The sequence below is a fragment of the Selaginella moellendorffii genome, unplaced genomic scaffold, assembly GCF_000143415.4.
Source record: "Selaginella moellendorffii unplaced genomic scaffold, v1.0 SELMOscaffold_39, whole genome shotgun sequence".
Classification (NCBI taxonomy): domain Eukaryota; kingdom Viridiplantae; phylum Streptophyta; class Lycopodiopsida; order Selaginellales; family Selaginellaceae; genus Selaginella; species Selaginella moellendorffii.
Window position 1 is genome coordinate 1,587,973 of NW_003314300.1, and position 22,920 is coordinate 1,610,892.

The window sequence follows — 22,920 nt, forward strand, 5'->3', positions numbered from 1 at the left end:
TTGGTAGAAGTTGGAGATGGAGGTGGAGACTCAAGGATGAGATGCATGGGGGCCAAGTGCGAGTAGCAATAGCATTTTCCCTAGCCATTCCTACACTCTAAACAAACTAAAATTTCAATGTTGAAAACATCCCTTGTTGGTATTTATACTAAGAAAAGATCTAGGGGTTCTTGAAAGTTTAAATTGTCAGTCTCAAAAATGGGACTTCAGAATTATAACAGTGTCAGAACCACTTGTATATATAATAATATCTTTATACATGCTAGAATAATATCATTCTCGAAAATATAAGATTCTCCACTTTACTCATAAAGAATTAACCTTTTGAAAAAACTATGCATGACTTTCACATTACATTAAAGGGTGGCCTAAATATCCCATATTCAGCACTTACTGATGTAGTGTTCACCAATGGAATATTGTTCTCCACCATAAAATCATAATAGCTGTGTGTTTTTAATTCTTTCTTGATTTTCTTATACATCCACGCGTGCACACCTTCCAAACCCACTCTTGGGCATTTGCGACAATGCTCAATAAAATTTACCAAACCCATGCAACCATCTGTCTTGTTTAAATAAAAGTTGCATATAGGACACTGAAGATAATATGTATCTACATTAAGCTCCCCTGCCATATCTGGAGCAAGATCTTGAAGAAAATATTGACATCGCTCTTGAAGCATTGGAGGCAATCCAACTTTTTTAACAACATCATAAGGAAGGAGTTTTTGTTCAGTTGCACTCGAGGTCGCAAATGGAAGAGCCTCACAACAGCCCTCAAAATGAAGAGGATTGTTGCGTAGAGGTGAAGGTGGATTATTGGTTGAGATTGAAGATGGAGGTGGAGACTCATATGAGAGGCCTTCGGGACCAAAAGTAAACTTCTTCCTAACCATTGCAACACACAAGAAGAATTAAACTTCCTAGCAATAAGAATTCTCTCATTAATATACTATATTTCAATCTCGGGAATGATGTTTTATTATGACATGACACTATAGTGAATGATAATTGTCAGTCTTAGTAATTACAACCTACTATGAGAAACAAGTGGCTATAGGGTTTCAGAAGCTAAAAACTAGCATATAATTAATATGTAGCCTTATTTTATATAGTTGGCCTGCCATATATAATAATAGCGAATATACACAAGCACGCGAGTATGCCTTTTTGCAAGATTACCTTTCAATCCCAAAATCATATATAGATTTAATTCTTTGATTTGTCTACATCATATATCTTTGCAAAGACAAAACATATCAAAAGGAATAAGATATATATAAAAAACTTACATTTTCTTATAATATTTTAGTGGATTACAAAAGCCATTGAAAGGTTTATAAAGTGGATTTATTAGTGCTTTCCGCTGTGCTGTCCATTTCTTCTTTTCTCTTGCTCTGGATTGTTGTTTCGGAAGTAACAAGAGCATTTTTATCAATAGTGACAGTGGTCTCCACATTCCCGGATGGGTAATAAGGACCAGGCGTGTAATATGGAGATTGTGGTAGTGAAACAAAATTCACATTCTCACATTTCTGTATGCTAGAACTACTTACAGATTTTTTGTCTTCCTTGCTTCCCATCTCTGTAAACCCTAAAGAATGAACGAGTGAATCAGTGTTTCGAATTATTTATATATTTCTGGTCAATTGTTGAAATGTTAAAATGTTGAAATGGACAATAGAAATTTTCCAGTTCATTCGAACTTCAATATTCCCATTTTATTTGGGACTAATAAAGCCCAAAAATTTCTATGGGTTCAGACGAACTTCTAATTCTAGAAATTGTATAAACTGCATTAGAAAGATTCAAAAAATAAAAATCTCTCTGAACCATTGATACTTAAACTCGTAAATTTCAAGTTCACCAAAGAATAACATTTTTCTGACTTAATATTTCCTTATAAAACTTATAGTTGACTATGTTGACTAGCATTGACTTGAGCTAAATTGAGCTCAACTCATGAGCTCAACTCAACTTTGGACCATCCCCTCTAAAGACAAGTAGTAGCTTTGTTGTGAGGGAGTGATAAAGAGGTAAATGTTTTATTTTATGTATCTTCCCAGGCATAGCAAAAGAAAGAAGCTTAGGAGAAATAGATTTATGCCTAAGCTTAGGCATCCAAATAAAAAAGATCCGACTTAAGCAATGTTCATCATAGACAAACATGAAGTAATTAGAAATGGTTATAAAATTATGTAATATATAAGTAGCACTTAGACATGTTAGAAAACAACCCTCACTCATTGTTGTATGCATTTGCATTGAATTAACCATATTTACTCCCATTTATGACTATTTGTGCAAAGTAGAGTTGAAAAAGTGATATATACTTATCCTTATTCTTCTCATTCTTCTTCTCTTCTTTATGTGCTTGTTTTTATTTGTTTGTTACCATTTTTCATACAAGGGAAAGAATGCAAGTATAGGTAGAAAAAGCCTTACTCATATACATTTAGAACCCCCCATGCAATTGTTGAAAAGCATAATCATAATCATTAACATGTCCAAATGCATGCTTGAAGACGTCAAAGAGAAAGCTCCAATCTACTCTAGTTGTTACACTCAAACCATTATACCACTACAATGTCGTCCCTTGGAGACATATAGAAACTCATACAAATGTTGACTATCATCCCAAGAATAATAGGTACTAATCACTATAAAGTGATCAAATCAATGGTACATATTATCCCAAGTTTCCCATGGAAGAACTTTGGTCAAATGCAAAGATTGGCAATAAGAGTAGAAGGAGTTATACCATATGCTGTGAATGCCACTATCAACTGAGTTTGATTGTTTAATTGCAACTGTATAACATCAAGCAACTACACCAACTATTGCTCTAGAATCAAAGGAGGAGGAAGTTGCTGTTTTGCCATGAAGGTGAATAAAAAGGACAAAAGTAGAAGAGAAGAAATTGAAAAAGTTACAAGGAAAGAAATATATAAACAGTGCAAAAGCTAGACCTAAACCACAAAATCCCAAATATAAGCACCCCTTTGCAACAATCAAAGTTGCCCTTCATTTCCACCAATATGAGTGTATAAAATATGAAAATGGAATACAAAAATGTGCATCTTAATTATCCCAAAAACCCTAGCTTATATATATGAGCAAGTAATCCAAATTGAAACCAATTTCATAGCTATCAAAATCCCATTATACTAATATTAATATATGGTAATAGTTTGTTTGCTCATAAAGGTTGGGGCTTTGACTTCTCTTTCTATATCACTTGCAAATAGGGGTATCATCTTTTATAAGCTAAGTGCATCTAAAGTAACAAGGGTGGCTAACTTCATTAATTATTTTTTTGTCGGTGATGATTAGAAGGTGTCTGAATTGTAGTGTGGTTGCATTAGACAATGAAGTTGCCTCATAACCCATTTAAGTTAGTGCATTTCTTATAAAGTGTGAAGGGTTCTAAAGTTGTTTCTGAAAGTTTTTTGAAGTAGTAGTCTAAACTAGAGTATAAATCAATGAGGACGTCAATCTTCCCTAAGGGGGGAGTGTCATAAGCATGATTATGGGTATCGAAGCTACTTGTCAATAAGTCCTTTCAAATATTCATTCCATACTACCATAACAATAGAAAATCAGTATTGCTAATTCCCTTTTTACCTTTTCAGTCCTTCTTGTTTAAGTGCTTGTAAACTTGATTTAGCATCTGTACTTGGTTAGACGAGCATAAGGAAGGAATTCCTAAGTTTCTATTTAGCCAAGTATATTTAGCTTAATTTATTAGTTCTTTTTTGCTTTGTCCAGCGCTAGGAATATCCCCTTTACTTTATCCTGGCGTGCATATCTATCCTTGTTCTATGTCTGGCTTGGGTTTCACTTCTAGTTTCTTGTTTGCTTCTTATTTAAGCCTAAGTTCTATGTTATGCTAGTTGGTTTTGTACTTATATCCTTGCATTAGGCCACTAATATGTTGAAATAGCATTAAACTCTATTTAGCTCCATTTTACGTGCTAATTTTGGTATTGCTATGTTAGTTGCTCTAGGACTATTTCCATATTGTTCCATATTCTAGTTCCTTCACTCATACTTGGGAGTTTGGCTCTGGCCCTGGACATGTGGATAAAGATTTACATTCCACTCCATAGTTGACCTTTAGTAAATTACTATAGGATAAATAGTGAAAACTACATATGTTACATTTGGTATCAGAATATACATTTTAGTGAGTATTATCTAATGAGATTGGGCAACTAATCTTGTTGCATACATAGAGATGAAAATGTTTGGGTGTTATGATTTCACATTCATTCCTCAAGTATTGATTTTGGTTACCTTTTTGTACTAGATTATATGAGCTTTCACTTGGGCTCATAGGATGGATGTTAGATGTTCCATTTACATGAATTTGCACTTGAGCTTGTGAGAGACATTAACAACTTAAGTTTACATTTTGAGTTGGCAAGATTAATGTTAGCCTATCAATAGTTACTATAAATTATTCCATGTTACCATGCATAAAAGTAAACCTCTTGGTTTGCTATGAATGGTAAATAAGGTAATCCGTAGCTGTTTAGCATAGCACTAGTGGATCCTTCATATGCATGATTATGAGTGGATTAATTGAGACTATATTGATTAGTCTTTTAGTTTAAGTAGTCATTCCTATGCTCTTTTATAAACTTTTCTTGGATTTGATTAAAGGTAGTGCAAATGCAAGTTGAGGTTTAGTCAAAGTAAAGTCTTAAAAAAAAGTCATTAGGGATGAAGGATTAAATATGTAAATCATCTTCTTTTTTTTGGAGATATGATTTGCAACAAGGTGTGATTTCATTGTTTGTATTCACATCACGCAATTAAAAGTATTTATTTCAATACATGTTAATTATGATAGTCTTGCAAGTGGTGAGTCGTGAGATGGATAGAAGTGAAGAAATAAAACTTTTTGTCTAGGTTTGCTATTGAAAAATTTAGGTTACAATGCTCAATTTATTTCTAAGGGAATTTGCTATTACTCATTGAGTAACTTGGTGTCAGATTAGTTTATAGTTTTGTTAAAAAAAGAGTGGCATGAGCTTGTCTATATTGTCAATGAGATTAATGATGTTAGGTGTTGTAAATTTTTATTAGTAGAGTGTGGCATTTATGTTGCATTTTATCAAATAGTGTTGGCACTTGATACTCATATAAACCTTTGTAGTAATGACATAGTGTTGCTTGTAATGTTGCTCAATAGATGATCAAATTATTATGATTATTATATAATATTCATATGATTGTGAATAATGTGTTTACAAAGTTGTTTGATCAAACAATGATCAATTCCAAAGTGGTTGATGGTGAAGCTAGTCTATTTACACATAATAACATTGTAGTAACGTTGATTGAGTTTTTGATAGTGATCCATTATGTTAAGCTTATCTTGGTACCTTGTTTCTTTAAGAGTTGCCCATTGAGTTTTGAAAAGGATGTAACATTTATTTGTTATAGTTTGTTGATGGATTCGTTAGCACTTAAAGTAGGTTATTGAATGGAGAAAATATGTAGTTGAGGCATTGACATTGCTAATATTCATATTAGTAGAATTAAAATTGTTATATTAAATGATGAGAAGTTTTCTTTAAAACTTGATTTTTTATATCATTTTTTTTGTTAATGTTTTGGCTTCACATTGGATCTTAAAGGTAATTAAAGAAGAGTGTTAATACCATATGGATATCCAGATATGTGATCTTCATGATCAAGTTTTGGGTATTTATTAACACTTGTGGATTTTGTTTTCAAATGTTAGTATGATATTTGATGCTTAAACATTTTGTTGGATTATGAAAATTTGTATTAAGGTGAACCTATGTGAAGTTGTAAGTAAAAGAAAGTTGGTTGAGTCTTAAAAATTTTTATATCCATTTTCATAAATTATTGCAAACTAGTGAAGGGGTTGGAGTTGACTTCAATTAGCTTATGCTTTAGTAGATAGTTTGTATGATGTGGCCCAAAAAAGATATTGACTTTTAGAGGTAAGGCAATTGAGTTAGATAAAGTATAGAGTTGGCCATTACGCTTTTCTCAAAAGGTGACCCTTGTACTTTTTTCTATAACATCATATTTGGTGGTAAGTTGCACTTTACATTTTATTAAACTCTATAGAAGTAATGAGCTTTCATTAATTTTAACTTAGTCTTAATATATGCCTTAGCTGAGGATAGTGATGTTGAACTTAGTTGGTTGTGGTTAAAATATTAGTACCTTATACCCTTGTCTATTAGGGGGTTGTGTATCATATAAATCCTTCTCATAGTTTTCACTTTAGTTTCAATTGAATACTAATTATATATAACTAGCCTCTTTGATTATGCTCAAAGGTATTAGCTATATGTGTTAGTGAGTTTATTGCGATTAAATTGAACTTAAGTAGTCATTTTATCCCTACTTGTTCAATGATATTTTCTATCATGCTTTAGAGTGTTACCTTTCTGTTTAACAAGTATATAACTTGATGACATAACTTTGATGTTTAGGTTTTATGAAGACAAGTTGAAAATTGATTATTGGTTTCTTTTTGACTAGTGATTACTTATAAACTTTGTTGAGGACTATTAACACTTGCTTCATTCAATGATGATTTTGTAGTGATGTGTTTACTTTACCAGATGCTGTTGTGAAGGATTGTATCTTTAAAATTGCATAGTTTTTTATATTAGCATGTTGATTCCACCTTTCTTGATATTATTTAGTTACATTTAGTCTATGGTGTTGGATTGATTTGAATATTGGATATGATGATTCACTCCTTGATGATATGGCAAGTTAAATTAATTATGTTATAAATGAGATAGTTTAGTAAAGGTTGAGCTTGGTTTTTCCTTGAAGATTGATTTAATTATGGAATATACTAGATTTACAAAATGAAGAGTTAATGATCAATTGATGTTATTTGATCCTTGTTGAATTCGAATTGAAGTTTTATCAATTATTGATAATTTTTCTTATGTTTGTTATAAAATGAGTTACGTTTATATAAAGAAGATGGATTTATACAAGATCATTTGGTGATTACTTATTGAGTATAACTTTATCATGCTTGGGTTTTAGATTGATGCAAACATGTTTTTCAATAGCTTTTATATTGATATGTTGAGAAGGATATTATAGATTATAACATGATTTTTATTTTGGCATTCATTGAAGTTGGTTTATATAAGACTTGTGATCCTAGTTATACAAGACTTTCTTATACACTTCTTTGAACTTTTAGTCCTTTAAGTTGAGAATTATATTTATTGTTCTATTTGTTTACAATTGTCAAGGAAGGCATTTTGGCTCATTAGTTTTAATATTCAAGTTAGTTCTCACATTTAACAATCATTGGTGTGATTGACTATCATCTAAAATAGTTGATTGTCCTTATTAGATGTCTTGCTTGATTATTATTGATGTTGAATGATTTGCCGTTCTTCAAGATGATGGATTGATATTTAATGATGACTATGGATCTTTATTGAAGGAATCATCAATAATATTTCATGATAGTTAGTTCTTATTTAAAGGATTTTGGCTTTTTGTATTATCATATATTCTTTATGGTTTTTTTTAAATTGTTAATGCTTACTTTAGCAACTTTTATTTCTTAGTATTATTGATTGAGATTTATTCAAATTAACTAGAGCGACAATTGACATGAACAAGTGTTTATTGGCCCTTGCAATATTCATTCTATTTTATGGATTATTGATAAGGTTGGTTCTGATAAATTGGGGTGTTATTTCTTTTAGATAATATATTTATGAGTATTCTTATTATTTAGTTGATAATACTTTGTGTTCTTTGAGCTATTTTTCATAAATTCTTTGGCATACTAAGTTTTATTTTCTTGATGATATATTTGTTATTGAATATTTTTAGATGATTAATCCTATGACTTTAAACTATAGTGATATTGATGGTTCCTATATTGTATTGATTTATTAGATGATGACTTAATTAGAATACTTTTGTGTTCTAATATAAACTAATAATTTGGTCTCTAAGATATCATTGTCGATAATTTTGATATTGTCCATCTATTGATCTTTAAGTTTAGACCAGTATACGCAGATTAGCTTTGGCATTTTATGTGCATAGTGAAATCTATATTTATGGGGTATTTACTATCAATTGGTAATGTGACCTGTCTCTTTCTCAAAATTCCTCATTTTGTTAAAAAGATATGATTTTATAAACAACTTTAACTATTTGTTTATAGTAGTCCCAATGAGTTTAGTTTATTTACTCAGGATAATTAAGGCTTTTAGCTTCTCTTTTTATATTACCTATAGGTAAAGGAATATTGTCTTTTGTAAGTTGTGTGATAGGGTGGTTAAATCCATTAATCATTTCCTTATCAGTGATGGCCGAAAAATGTTGAGTTGTAGAGTATTTATATTAGACAGAAAGGTTGCCTATAATTCATTCATTTCTCACAAAGTTTAAACACCATAATTTTTTTTTAGAATTATTTCCTTAGCAGTGGTCTAAATTAGAGTATGAATCAACAAGGATGTTAATCTTTCCTAAGGAGGGGAGAGTGTTGTAAATGTGATTGCAAGTATTAAAAGTTACATGTGAGTGAGTCTTTTCAAATATTTTTTCCTTACTACAATAATGGCAAGAGATTAGTATTGTTAATTCCCTTTTCAGTCTTTCTTATTCAAGTGTTAATAAGCATTTATACTTGGCTAGGCAAATATAAGGAATTCCTAAGTGTTTATTTAGCTAAGTATATTTGGCTTGGTTTATTAGTACTCTTTTATTCTATCTTGCACTACCTTGACAAGAACCCTCATAATATTAATTTTAGTCCCTCAATACTCATTAAGTGATAGCTTACTATGTTAACCAAGACACACTTGCTATCATGCCCAATGTGTTAGTTCTATTTGGTCCTATTAGCTATTTATAAAAAGTGTCTATATCTATTAGTAAGGCATATATATGGAATGTAAAAATTGTTCTAAACACGATGGTGTTGCTCTCATGTTTAAATTCATAATATAACACCATTTTATATTTAATAAGTTTTCATAATTGTCTCAAAGACTAACTCCTATATCTAGGGTGAAAGCCCAAAGTATGTATTTTTGGTGTGTGTGTGTGGGGGAGGGGGAGTATGTGCGGCTATAGAGGGTTCTAAATATATAGTAGAGATAATGGGTAGATCAAGTAAAACCAATCAATTTGAGGCATAATTTATATTTTTACTTGTATACCTGTTCTTGTTCTATATCTAGCTTGGGTCTAAGCCTAAGTTCCATACTATACTAACTAGTGGAATATTCATATCCTTAAATTAGTTCACTAGTATGCTAAGATTGCCTTAAACTCCATTGGGCTTCATTTTATGTGTTGGTTTTGGCATTGGGATGCTAATTACTTTAGAACTATTTTCATGTCATTCCATGTTTTAGTTCTTTCATTCCTTCACAAAGAGATAGATGGAGGTTTTGTAAAACTAGTGGCACTAGAGCAAGTGATGGCTTTGCATTGCTAGGCAGCTCAAAGCAACGAAAGCAACAATGGACTCAAAGCTTGTAGCAATGTTAGGGCAAAGTAATTGGGACAAAGAGCTTACACAAAGATTTGCCATTCTTAAAGAGCAATTAAAGAGCAACTAAGTCATAGCGACGTGCTTGGTTGACTTCTACTGCAAAGTTGGAAGTATGGTCTCGGCTTAACAAGTTTTCAACTTGATTTTGTCGAAAGATCTTGTGGTTTGGACAGCATTTATAGCTGGATACAATTGTCAAGGAGATACTACCCCCATGTTTAAAAGAGCTCACAGTATAGGAGATCTCAACCTTCATCTTGATAGGTTTACATTCCTCTCAATCATCAACACTTGCAACTATGCAAGGCTTATGAAACAAGGAAAGGAGTGCTTATATAATGGAGGATTTATCTTGGCAGTGAGCACTACTATAGAGTGGTTGATCTCTTAGGGTGAGTAATGAGACAATGATGGTGTTAGAATTCATGCCTCTAGAGTCGAGTTGTGTAACTTAGACTACCATTCTGAGTGTATGCAAGAAGTGGAAAAATGTGTAAGTTGGGAAGATTGCATATAACACTTTGGTGAAGATCGATAAGAGGAATAAAGTTGCATATATGCTTATAGCTAATCTATATGAAAATTAATATTTGCATATTTGCTGAAGGAACAAAAGTTGGCAGCTGTGATATAAAAAACACTAAAATAGTACTCCATTATAATGTGTGATGTTGTGATAAGATGAGAAGCTCCTATTCAATACCTCAATTTTGATGATGGTGCTTCTTGTCCCACTTCTCCATAGATCACTCATGAATCATAATATTATAAAAGGAAAAGATTTATCTCATATAATATAAATATTTACATAAAACCATTGCTAGATTTGTGGTGATGGGCATCAGTCTTACATAGAAGCTTGAGGTGTCATGCCCTATGTATACATGGCATATCCTATGACAAAAATATAATACACACAATCATATTTCAATTATTTATATAAAAATTTTAAAGTAATTATGTGCATAATTTAAATGCATCCAACTCAAAAAAATATATCCTTAAATGTGTAAATATATAATACTCCCATGTGCAAATGTGACATGAATAGTTCAAATTTTAATTCAAATTTGTACTAAAATGATTATTTTTAATTCAGAATAATTTTTTTAATTTGAATGTCAAAAACCCTGATCTGGGGCTGGATATAATATATTTTTGAATTAATGTTCTAGATCTTTCAATGCTACTCATGAAAGGAGTACTTTCAATACCATAAATATTTGTATTGCAAAATTTTCATTTTTCTAAAATTCAATCAATGGCTAATAGAAGGAATTGGTACATAAAACAATTGAATATCCTAGATTTATATATGTTATGTCTCTTGGTTAGTAGTGTACTATTTTGTATGGCTTGACTCATATCCTTTCTTTGATTTGAATCATTCAAATAAAATATTTTAGGAAGGCTAATTCCACTTAAACTAAGTGTTGATTAAAGAATATAAATATCTTCAGCAGAACTGGATTCCTTGCTAATATACTTCCCCAGCATATACCATTATCACATCATTTTCGCAATTCCTACTAGGCTGAGCAAAAGTGGAAACCTGGATTTTCATCTTTATGTGGCTGGTTAGATTAAGAGGAAGTTTGTTGAAATTCAGAGCTTTTAAAAGTTATCACTTAACCTTGGAAGAATCACCAATTCAAGCATTAGTTCAAGAACTTGCTGGGCTTCCACCAGCAGCCAACATTGCATTTATTAACAATGCCTTGTTCTTGTAATCCTTGGGGTTGAGCCCGTAGTCCTGCTTCGCCATCTTGTCCAATTCCTTTCGTGTCAGAGCTAGAAGTCCAACACCATCACCCTGCACTTCCGAGTAGCTGGTGTTCCATGTCCGGCTGCTTGTGATCTCAACTAGTACGCCGTAGTCCTCTGCAGCCAAGCCTGGAATTGCTTTGTCATCAAAGGGTTGCACATGTAACACGTACTCTGGAGTCCCCCAAACAGTGCCATTTTTGAGCTGCTTAATACTGGCGAGCTGGACACTGCGGCTATATCCAGGCTGGGAGCTACACCCCACAAATGCGAAGTGAAGATTGATGTTCCCCAGATGCTTCTCTATGTCAGGAAACCAGAGCCGCAGAGAGGACAAGCTCATGAACTGGTTGGCAGACTTCCGATGCTCATCTACGTTGACAGTGTACTGCAGCGCAATGATATTCACTGCTCCCGTTTCATCCACCCAGACGATCACAGCATCTACGTCTGGAAAGCTTAAATCTCTGGGTTTGAAGTAGTAGCCTGTGTTGACGGCCATCTTCTTGATGCTTTCGATGCTCCTCGATGGAATTTTGTCAAACTCTTGCACCGTGATGGTTCCGCAAGCAGCATGTATATCACTGCCGAGACGCAATCCCTTCCTCGCAACTACTGCAGCCAGAACATCTTCACAGAGCTGGCCAACAGTCGACCAGTTGATGCGGCCCTTATCTTGCAAAAGCCTGCTAGCATAAGCCATCCACGCCCCATCAGCGTAAGGTTTCACTGCTTCTTCCTTCTCACGTACCGCATTCAAGTAGATCCTCTTGATAAAGCTGGAGCAGTACTCCCCCGTGCTGGCGTCGAGAACGTAAGTCGGATCCAGACGTGCCATATTTGCATCTGTTCTGCACGCACCTTGTACTTGTATCTTACTGGCCTTTTTCCGCACTTCATCAATCTCACTGTGTTGAGTAAAGGCCCGCAGAACGCAATCCCAATACTCGTCCTCGTCGTTCAACATAGCTATCACTTCATCGGTTGCTTTCGAAGCCAGCGTTCGACCAAAGTACAACCACGCCGGCACGCCTGGAAATGTGTTTGTTTCAGGGACCACCAAGTCTCCAAGAACAGTCTCGCAGCAGGTGGCCATAACATCAAGGAAAAGCGGGACGAATCCAGTGTAAAGTTCGATGCTGGAGCGACGGGCTGGAAGTTTACCAAGCAAGCAATTCCCAGCGAAGGTTGAGTACTCTTGCTGAAAAAAACATTCCAAGCGTAAAAACCGGGCACAAAATATTGGCAGCTTCTTACCTCGTCAAAGACAGCTTTCTGGCGTTTATAAGTGAACGATGGCAATTGATTCTTCCTGCTTAAAATACCTGCTTTCGGACTAGTGCACCAACAAATTCTTGTACCCGCGCTCAAAAGGACGCGCAGATCCTTCTTCGCTGCCGACTTTGCATCGTGGTCATACACTGGCGTCCCAAGGAAATCACTTGGATCAAGTGCCTCGCCTCCATCTATAAAGAAGTAAAACACTTCTGCTTTGTTCTTCTTGCGCTCCTTGATAAACCCAAGCGCCTCCTCCATCGACACGATGCTCGCGATGGCAGCTTCAGTCTCTTGCCAGCCGTCGACTTGCCTGATCTCGTCCACAAGATATGAGAAGAGAAGCGCGTTCTTGGTTGCCTCTACATGATCGATCAGGAACGTCTCTGCCCACAGAAAAACTGGCCGGTACTTCACACCCTCACGCAACTGGAGATGCATGCGCTTCTCTCGATTCTCCTCGTCGTCGGGAGTGTTGAGCCACTTGTAGAGAACACACGCCATGGCTCGAAAGTCGGATGACTTCCCAATGCCTTTGGGACCGAGAATCAAAACCTCACGACCAGAAATCCAGACGCCCAGGAGCTCAAACAGCGTATTCCCTCGACCCACGTAGTTGAGCGCCACCGGAGGCCTGCTAACCGGGTCTCCTATGCCTGGATATGGCAGGAGAGTGGACTTGCCTTTGATGAAGATATCGTCTTCATTCATGTCGAGGATGGTCTTCACCGCCTCCCTTGCTTCCTCTACCGTAACATAATCGCGGCTACGCTTGGCACACATCTCAACCAAAAACCCTAAGAGACGCTTCACAAGTTCCAAGACACTCATTTTATGTGACACAAAATGTAACCCTCCATATTTTTAGGAATCGGAAATAGATTTATGACGTGATTGAAAGCAGAGAACGACTGAGAAGGTCAAGCTGGTCAAATCTTACCTTCAAAAAACTTACTAACTGAGATCCTGAGCCTTTCAACAAGCTTGCACAACCTGGAGCATTGCCAGACATCAACGACGACTACACAAAAAAAGCAAACCTGTACAGCATTGTTGAGGTACTGGGTCCGAATCGATTGCTTAAACACGGTCACCTGAATCCAATCTCTCGTAAGGCGAAAATATGTGACGTTGAATTCACCTTGGACAGGACGATGACTGCTCCTGGCACAATGTCCCTGCCGAACTCAGTCTCGGCAAGCACTCTCTTGTGGACGGTTCCACCAATCGTGCCTGTCGGATCCTACTCCAGGAACTTTGCTCAAATTATGTTTTCTTTCCATGACGACTGTACCTTGAGTGTCACAAAAGCGTCTCCGCATCCATTTGGAGTACACGATTGGATTATCGCAAGCAGCTGATCGAGAAAACCATGTAAACTACGGGGTAAAGAAGATGGTCGTCCAGATAATGGCAATATAGTTTACCTGGGGAATACGTTCGACACAAGAGGATGACTTGATATGGCTGATTGTGGAATCACGGCGTGAGTACTTCACTGTCGTGGAAATCAAGTCATGAAAGAGAGAGAAGAAAGAAACAAGATGAGCTTACCCGGATCAATCTCGCCGATCTGACAGTAGCGAAGGGCCGCCAGCCACGCAGAACTTCTAAAGTCCGAGTGATCAAAAGGATTTTCTTTGCGCGAAACTTCGCAAGGCTCTGATCGTTTTATGCCCAGCTGCATGGCCCCGGCTGGTCCTGGAATCGTGTAAGCAAGCTTTTGTGACTTTGCTCCAAAAATCTCTGGAGCACCAAAGTCGTTTTCTAAGCTCCGTTGTGGAGGTTCTTCGTCGGCTCTTGCAGGACTGCTGGCAACGTTGAGAGTCCTTGGCACAGTCCAGTCCCGACTATCCTCCATGTCCAGGAAATCCAAGAACATCGGCTCCTCTGATGCGGTCTTGGCTTTCTTCTGGACGTTACCTTGATCGTTTTCTCGCAAAGATCGCTTGGCACTCGTGCCTAAGATCCTTGCGCTCTCTCCAAGGCCGAAATCCCGGAAATCAGAGCGGCTCGAGCTTGGATTTTCTGGAGGAGGCGAGACTGCCCGATCGCTACCCGCAAAACCCTGACGGAAATCTGGAGTTGTTGTTGGCTCTGGCGTGCCAGCTGCTGCGATCGATTCACTGACCTCTTCTCGATCGCCATTCTTGAGGAACTCGCCAAGATCGAAGTCTACCTCAAAATCTTCGAGATCCATAAACCCTAACCCCCAAAAAAGATGCAAGAGAATATTCAGTTTTCAAAACGATTCCAGAGAATATCCACTTTATGATCCTGTCCATGTGTCATGCCACGTAGGCGAGGGCTAGAAAGGCGCTCTTTTTTCTCTTTTCTCGGGCGATAGTAGAATGCTGGCTTGATTGGCTATGGCGGCTTCCATTCGATGCCCTAGTTTCAATCCGTCCACAGCTCTTCGCCTGGAAGAATCGTCGGCATCGTCATCCGTGGTCGCGGCGCCATCGGCCACAGCAATCCAGGTGAGATTTCGCCGGATCCGTCCAGCAGCAGCGGCATTGAGCAGCATTTCTTGTTGCGATCCGGGGAGGTGTAGCTGTAGGGTTTATAGCGCTTTGCCAGGTTTTTCACATAGGGAATGGATCTCTAGAAAGGATTTCACGCATTGGAGCAGCAGACCGTCGAGAAGGAGAATGGCTTCCAGTGCTCTATCGCCGGGGGATGATTTGCCAGACGAGTATGAGAAGGATGATCCTTCAAAGAAGGCCATGCCCAGAAGAGCTGGGATTATTTTGCATCCTACTTCATTGCCTGGACCCCATGGGATTGGAGACCTTGGTCCAGACGCTTTTAGATTTCTCGATTGGCTCGAGTCTACTGGATGTCGCATTTGGCAGGTATTCTAGCTCTTTGTTTCGTTTGTCTTTGAATCATTCACTTATAGGAACTCAAGTTTGTGTTCTCGTAGGTTCTGCCATTGGTACCTCCTGGGAGAAAAGCCGGAGAGGATGGATCGCCTTACGCTGGACAAGTAAGCGGCGTTTTTCTTTCATCCGAGATCTTATGTTTTGCGATTGACAGGATGCTAACTGCGGGAATACTCTTCTGATCTCGCTGACTGAACTCGTCAAAGATGGTCTTCTGGAAGAAGAAGATATTCCTGAGGCTATGTAAGCTGGCTTCTTTTCTTCCTTCGGAAATGACTTGTTGCTTACAGACCTGTCGAGAAAATTAACTATGAAGCTGTAGCCGAGCTCAAGGATCCATTGATCCAAAAGGTCTGCCAGTTTCGTTTGCATCACCGCTTTATTCTTTCCCGTTGTTTCATAGGCTGCAAAGAATTTGGTGCAAAATGGAGGTTCTTTGAAGAAGGATCTCGAAACTTTTCGAAAGAGCCCCCAAATTGCATGTAAGTCCATGTTGTGCTTTTTAATGGATGCTCTAATCATGCACCAAATGTAGCCTGGCTGGAAGAAGCTGCTTTATTTGCAGCTATAGATTCACATCTCGATGACGGAGCCTGGTGGCTATGGCCAGAGCCTCTACGAGATAGAAACCCTTCGGCACTAGATAAAGCTCGGAAAGAGCATAAAGACTTTGTAAGAACAAAGTGCTAGTTGTTCTAGTTCTAACTCGTTCTATTACAGATTGACGTTTTTATTGCGCAACAATTTTTGTTTCAAAAGCAGTGGCAAGCTTTGCATACGTACGCAAATGAAAGAGGAATCAAGATTATTGGCGACATGCCGATTTACGTAGGAGGTCATAGTGCTGATGTTTGGGTCCATCGGACACAGTTTATGATGGTACGCTTCCATTTTCTTTTTCAAATACAAGGAAGAACTCAATATCTCGCAGGACGAAAAAACATGCGAACCCGTTCTAGTTAGCGGTGTTCCACCTGACTGTTTTAGTGAAACTGGCCAGCTATGGGGAAGGTGAGAGCTCCAAATATTTAAGTTGCACTTGCTTACCTTGTCTTTCAGTAATTTTCCAGCCCTTTATACAACTGGAAAGCGATGGCAAAAGATGGCTACAAGTGGTGGGCCTCAAGAATGAGGCGTGCTTTTGAGCTTTATGACGAGTTTCGAATCGATCACTTCCGTGGGCTTGCAGGATATTGGGCAGTTCCTGCTGGTATGTCCAAAACAACACTGCATATCAAGATATTTGCTGACATTCTTACGTTGCGTAACAGATGCTGAAACAGCAATTGATGGTCGCTGGAAAGTAAGCTTTATGAGTCTGCATGATGATAGTACCTAAAATCGAATTGCAGATGGGACCAAGAGTCGAGTTTTTCAACGCTATAAAGAAAGCCGTGGGGAAAAAGATTGACATCATTGCCGAAGACCTGGTAAGGACATCCTTTTGAAAGCAAACTAGCGCTCATGCTATGCGCAGGGGATCATAACCACGGACGTTGTGGAGCTTAGAAAGGCGATTGAAGCGCCGGGCATGGTTGTGCTACACTTCGGTATGGTTCCAGCGTTATACTTATTCTTTCACTCTAATGTATCCAATGCAGCCTTTGGGAACAACCCAACGAATCCTCACATATTGCACAACCACGAGGTAGACCAAGTTGTTTACCCGGGAACGCACGACAATGACACAGTAATTAACTCTTAACTCTGGATGCTTGTTTTGCCGACTAATCCATGTCTTTTAGAGTGTTGGATGGTGGTCTAAAGCGAGCGAAGAAGACAAGGAAAAGGTGTGCTTTTAATTTTCGTGAACGCAGTGGTTTTCTAACAAGTTTAACGTGCCTACAGGCAAGAAGTTACTTGCGCCTGGAAGACGAGGACGCCGTCTCCTGGGAGCTCATGAGGGCGGCATTCTCGTCCGTGGCACGCACGGCAATCATCCCAATGCAAGACGTCTTGAGCCTCGACAGCGATGCTCGGATGAACACACCGGCGGTGAAGGTAAGTACCAACACAGCGTGGTATCTTCGTTGCAAGCAGTACGCTGACGAGCTCTTCTACTTTGGCTAGTCTGGGAACTGGGCATGGAGGATCGGCGAGAGCTCCATCTTTGACGAGCTCACAGAAGAAGGCGAGAGAATCAGAGGACTTCTTCACGAGTACAACCGGTTGCCGCGCTCGGAAGAAGAGCATCGTTTGATTGAAAAATAAGTTTTTGGTCGTTGGGCCGTTGACCGTTGAACAGGCATTGACCGGTCATAGTTTTTGACCATTTAATGATTCAGAGAATTGGCGCGAACTCTTTGAATTTAGGCCGTTGGATGTAGGGTTTAGGGTTCTTGGTGTCTTTAGGGTTTTTTAGGTATTGTAGGTGCTTGGATGGGTACCAAGCGCGAATATGTTACGCTAGAGGAAGCAAGGGAGGCGGTGAGGACCATCCTCGACATGAATGAAGACGATGTCTTCATCAAAGGAAAGTCCACTCTCCTGCCATATCCAGGCATAGGAGAGCCGGTTAGCAGGCCTCCGGTGGAGCTCAACTACGTGGGTCGAGGGAACACGCTGTTTGAGCTCCTGGGCACCTGGATTTCTGGGCGTGAGGTTTTGATCGTCGGTCCCAAGGGCATTGGGAAGTCATCCGACTTTAGAGCCATGGCGTGTGTTCTCTACAAGTGGCTCAACACTCCCGACGACGAGGAGAACCGAGAGAAGCGCATGCATCTCCAGTTGCGTGAGGGTGTGAAGTACCGGCCGGTTTTCCTGTGGGCAGAGACGTTCCTGATCGATCAGGTGGAGGCAACCAAGAACGCGCTCCTCTTCTCATATCTTGTGGACGAGATCAGGCAAGTCGACGGCTGGGAAGAGACTGAGGCTGCCATCGCGAGCATCGTGTCGATGGAGGAGGCGCTTGGGTTTATCAAGGAGCGCAAGAAGAACAGAGCAGAAGTGTTTTACTTCTTTATAGACAGAGGCGAGGCACTTGATCCAAGTGATTTCCTTGGGAAGCCAGTGTATGACCACGACGCAAAGTTGGCAGCGAAGAAGGATCTGCGCGTCCTTCTGAGCGCGGGTACAAGAATTTGTTGGTGCACTAGTCCGAAAGCTGGTATTTTAAGCAGGAAGAATCAATTGCCATCGTTCACTTATAAACGCCAGAGAGCTGTCTTTGACGAGGTAAGAAGCTGCCAATATTTTGTTCATGGCTTTCATGCCTGAAAGCTTTGTTTCAGGAAGAGTATTCCACCTTCTCTGGGAATTGCGTGCTTGGTAAACTTCCAGCTCGTCGTTCCAGCATCGAATACTACACTGGACTCGTCCCGCTTTTCCTTGATGCTATGTCCGCCTGCTGCGAGACTGTTCTTCGAGACTTGGCGCTCGCGGAAACTGACACACTTGAAGGCATGCCGTCGTGGATGCAATATGGTCGAAGGAAGACATTACAAGCAACCAATGAAATGATAGCCATGCTGAACGACGAAGATGAGTATTGGGATCGCGTTCTGCGGGCGTTTGCTCAACACAGTGAGATTGATGAGGTGCGGAAAAGGGCCAGTAAGATACAAGTACAAGGTGCGTGCAGAACAGATGCAGATATGGCACGTCTGGACCCGACTTACGTTCTCGACGCCAGCACGGGGGAGTACTGCTCCAGCTACATCAAGAGGATCTACTTGAATGTAGTGTGCGAGAAAGAAGAGACGGTGAGGCCTTTGGATGGCTTATGCTAGAAGGATTGCGTCTCGGTGCAGGACTTTGACAGGGTTCCATTGAGGAGCATCGGAAACATCAAGAAGATGAAGGTCAGCACAGGCTATTACTTCAGGCCCAGGGATGGAAGTTTTCCGGGTGGATGTGACGGGATCATAGCGCTGCATTACACGTAGATGAGCACCTCCTCAAGTCTGTCAACCAGTTCATGAGTATGCCATTGCTGCAGTACGACATAGAGAGGCATCTGAGAAGCATCAATCTTCACATCGCACTTGTGGGGTGTATCCCCGCTGGGATATTGCCAAGCATTTCATGAAGAAGTTCAAGAGAAGCTCAAGAATGACTACATGTTACATGTGCAACCCTTCAATGATAAGACATTTCCAGATGAGGACTATTGTGAGACTATTGTGTGATATCACATGGAGCATGAGCTATCTTGATGGATTTAATTTGATTTGATCCATTGAAATTAATTTCAATGTGATCTAAAAAGAAATTACAACATTTATCAATTATTTTTCTTTCAAGTTATGCATGGTATAACAACTATATTGTAGATTGAGATGTGAAATCTTTCAAGGAAATTTATAATTTTGCATTTTGCATTTGAAAGCTATGAAAAGAAATAACAATAAATGAGATAAATGAGATAAAGATGAATGGGGTTCATAGCAAATGTATAAAACTTTATATTGTATAACATATTAAAAAATCCTTTATGCAAATTTTAAATTTATAATTAATAAAATATTATTATATTATTATATATAATTAAAATTAAATATCAATAAAAAATTTAAATTTATTTTAAGAAATAAAAAAATACTATTAAAATTTTGACATTTTTCTTTTGAATACCAAAAATTATTCAAGTACTTAGAAAATAAAAACTAAACCACATGAATATCTGTGTTACTTTTTATATTTTTGATGAGTTCAATCTCTAAATTTAATGAGGTGTAAAATTTATTTTTAAAGATTACTTTTAAATGCAAAGAAGAATAAATAATTTAAATATTATTTTAACATATTTAATAAAACATAATATTTAGCATCAGCCACCTTTATGCCTCTAGAAAGGTGTTAATGATAAATGCAAGGCTTGTGCTAAATGCAAAAGCCGTGTTTCCGCCATGATTATTTTATTTATACTAATAAAATTAAAATATTTTCTTTCATTAAATACTAAGTTTTTTAGAAAGTAGTACAAAAACTCAACCATATAAATTTTTGTATTACTCCATATATGAGGGCCAAGTGTACGGCTATGATGCCATATACTAATATTAACATAGTGGGATTTGATAATTGTCAGATTGGTTTCAATCCGGACTACTCACTCTTGTATATAAACTAGGGATTTTGGGATAATTGATATACACATTTTTTATATTCCCTTTCCATATTTCAAGCATTCATATTGGTAGAGGTGAGGGGCAATTTTCCTTATCCCTGAGGAGTGCTTAGATTTGGGATTTTGGTTTAGATATAGCTTTTGCATTGTTTAGATCTAGTTTTTTCCATTCTCTTTCTTTTGTTCTTTCTTTTCAGGATTTTGGTTTAGATCTAACTTTTCCATTGTCTACATCTCTCTTTCTTTATAGTTTTTTCTCATTTCCCTTTTTTTGTTTTTTCCTTTTCATTCATTTTCATGGTAGAGTAGTAGTCTCCTCTTTTGACTTTGGAGTAGCAATTGGTATAATTGTTTGATGCCATGCATTTGCAATTGAACAACCAGACTCAATTGATAGCAACATTCATGGCACGTGGTACAACTCCTTCTACTCTTGGTGCCAATCTTCACGTTTGGCCGGAGTTCTTTTGTGGGAATCCTGGGGATGATATATACCATTAGTTTGATCACTTCACAGTGATTGCCACATATCATTCTTGGGATGATGTTCGACGTTTGCATAAGTTTCTCACATGTCTCCAAGGGACGGCATTGCAGTGGTACAATGGTTTGAGCACAGCCACTTGGGGGGATTGAAGTGTTCTCCCGGATGTCTTCAAACATGCATTCAGATATGTCGACAATTGTGATGATGTTCAACAATTGCATCGTCTTCGTCAAGGGCCATCTGAGTCGGTGATGCAATTTGGTGTTTGTTTCCAAAGCCTCTTGCTTCGTGTGGAGCCAAATATATCTGAGCGGATCAAGTTAGAAATGTTGTGGCCAGCACTTCGTCAAAATCTTGTCAGACTTGTGCATGCACTTGCTCCCGCCACCCTTGACAATCCTCTTTGCTTGGCACAATGTTATGAGACTTCGCCTTTTCCACTTTTCGCTGCATGTCCTTTAGCTCCACTTCCTATGGGTGATGGTCCTATTCCAATGGAGGTTGATGTTATTGCTGCTTGAGTTCAAAGACAAAGGCGAGGCCATGGCCTTGGTCGTGATGTTTGTTACTAGGCGTGTGATGAAGTTGGTCACACTTATAATTCCAGATTGGCAGCCACCACTTCCTAGGTAGAGATTTTGGCGTCAACAACGTCCTGTTGGTGTTAGTGTAGTGGAACGTTTGGACACCGAGATGCATCTGGGAAACAAGGAGTCACACGAGTAACAAAGGGATCTTGCGCGAATAAGTCAGTGACCCCTCCATCTTTCTTTCGGGAGTATTATCAAGCAGTTCACTTAGCACTAGTTTATCCAATGTTTACTTTCCAAGCTTGTTTTTATAACAAGCAATCTCCTATTATTCTCTCCGTGTTGGTTGATACATGTTTGAATTTATCTTCTATTGTTTGATATATTGTCACACGTTGCCATATACACTTGCGTTGTGTAGTAGAGTCAGTTTTCATTCTTTATGGCAACAACTGTACACATGCATGTGTATAGGATGAGGCGGACCTGGTTGTGCGTTTGGGCAATTTTGAGCTTGGGTTGCAATCATTGTGGGTGGTGCCGAGTCAAGCTTTTGACCTCATCCTTGGTATAGATAGGTTGCAGCACAATCATGCCAAGTATGACTTTGAGGCTTCTCCCCCTTGTCTCATACTTTTTTATATTTCATCCATTCTTCTCACTTCTGTACTTCTTTGTCAATATACTTCTACCTCTGCTTCCATTACTTTTGTCCCCCCACTATTTACTCCTATGTTTCCATCTTGTTCTGCTCTTCCCTTTTTCGATCCCTCCGATAATCTTTATGCTGTAGCAGTTGACCAGCTTATGAAGAAGTATTCTGATCTCTTTGAATTTGACCTATTGTTTGGGGCCAAGATTGCCACACGTCATCCGATTCTAACCTGGGATGCTCGTCCAATCAAGGTTTTTATTCGTCGTTGATCACCCAAAGAGATCAAGATTTTACATACAAACGTCAAGGAGATGTTAGAGAAGGGTGTTATTTGGAAGTCACGGAATCCTTGGGCATGTGAACCTTATTCTGTCATGAAGCTTAATGGAAGTATTCGTTTCTGCATTGACTATCGTTTATTAAATGAAGTGACAATCCCAGATGTGTACCCTCTTCCTCACACTATTGATCTCTTGAATCATCTGGGGTGAAGTCGTTGATTCACCAAGCTTGATCTTGCTTCTGGTTACTGGCAAGTACCGATGGCCGAAAATGATATTCCTAAGACTACTTTTCATACACCATTTGGTTTGTATGAATTCTTGGTGATGCCATTTGGTTAGAACTATGCTCCAACAACTTTCCAACGGATGATGGATGAGGTTTTTTGTGATATGCTAAAGGTGACTGTTGATTTCATCGATGATGTC

At 38.3% G+C, this 22,920-nt stretch overlaps 3 protein-coding genes across 3 annotated transcripts; 1 reads left to right on the forward strand and 2 right to left on the reverse strand.

Annotated features, from left to right (window-relative positions):
* Positions 1–11,174: 11,174 nt before the first annotated feature.
* Positions 11,175–13,373, reverse strand: LOC112349525. The gene is made up of 2 exons (XM_024684118.1): positions 12,568–13,373; positions 11,175–12,511 (listed from the first exon to the last, which is right to left on the reverse strand). The coding sequence occupies exons 1-2, from the start codon at positions 13,366–13,368 to the stop codon at positions 11,210–11,212; spliced, it is 2,103 nt and encodes a 700-aa protein (XP_024539886.1). The 5' UTR covers positions 13,369–13,373; the 3' UTR covers positions 11,175–11,209.
* A 60-nt stretch (positions 13,374–13,433) lies between these two features.
* Positions 13,434–14,785, reverse strand: LOC9659613. The gene is made up of 6 exons (XM_024683990.1): positions 14,140–14,785; positions 14,013–14,083; positions 13,880–13,942; positions 13,727–13,828; positions 13,626–13,679; positions 13,434–13,578 (listed from the first exon to the last, which is right to left on the reverse strand). Exons 1-6 carry the CDS (start codon positions 14,783–14,785, stop codon positions 13,561–13,563), a joined length of 954 nt encoding a protein of 317 aa, XP_024539758.1. The 3' UTR covers positions 13,434–13,560.
* Positions 14,786–14,899: 114 nt separating this feature from the next.
* Positions 14,900–17,769, forward strand: LOC9660143 (4-alpha-glucanotransferase DPE1, chloroplastic/amyloplastic). Its single transcript, XM_002978943.2, has 16 exons — positions 14,900–15,440; positions 15,512–15,574; positions 15,625–15,713; positions 15,761–15,821; positions 15,874–15,952; positions 16,006–16,142; positions 16,191–16,349; positions 16,402–16,481; positions 16,541–16,680; positions 16,742–16,773; positions 16,823–16,900; positions 16,948–17,020; positions 17,072–17,160; positions 17,216–17,260; positions 17,319–17,471; positions 17,541–17,769. Exons 1-16 carry the CDS (start codon positions 14,955–14,957, stop codon positions 17,679–17,681), a joined length of 1,905 nt encoding a protein of 634 aa, XP_002978989.2. The 5' UTR covers positions 14,900–14,954; the 3' UTR covers positions 17,682–17,769.
* Positions 17,770–22,920: the final 5,151 nt, after the last annotated feature.

What these genes read in the sequence shown, in the direction of transcription:
- LOC112349525 (XM_024684118.1), bottom strand. Translation starts at nt 13,368, where the DNA reads ATGTGTGCCAAGCGTAGCCGCGATTATGTTACGGTAGAGGAAGCAAGG. An exon ending in AGAAAGCTGTCTTTGACGAG is followed by an intron (nt 12,512 to 12,567) that starts GTAAGAAGCTGC and finishes TGTTTTTTTCAG; the next exon opens with CAAGAGTACTCAACCTTCGC.
- LOC9660143 (XM_002978943.2), top strand. Translation starts at nt 14,955, where the DNA reads ATGGCGGCTTCCATTCGATGCCCTAGTTTCAATCCGTCCACAGCTCTT. An exon ending in AAAGAGCCCCCAAATTGCAT is followed by an intron (nt 15,953 to 16,005) that starts GTAAGTCCATGT and finishes CACCAAATGTAG; the next exon opens with CCTGGCTGGAAGAAGCTGCT. An exon ending in ACATCATTGCCGAAGACCTG is followed by an intron (nt 16,901 to 16,947) that starts GTAAGGACATCC and finishes TGCTATGCGCAG; the next exon opens with GGGATCATAACCACGGACGT.
- LOC9659613 (XM_024683990.1), bottom strand. Translation starts at nt 14,785, where the DNA reads ATGGATCTCGAAGATTTTGAGGTAGACTTCGATCTTGGCGAGTTCCTC. An exon ending in GTGTCGAACGTATTCCCCAG is followed by an intron (nt 13,943 to 14,012) that starts GTAAACTATATT and finishes TTTCTCGATCAG; the next exon opens with CTGCTTGCGATAATCCAATC. An exon ending in CAGTCATCGTCCTGTCCAAG is followed by an intron (nt 13,680 to 13,726) that starts GTGAATTCAACG and finishes GATTGGATTCAG; the next exon opens with GTGACCGTGTTTAAGCAATC.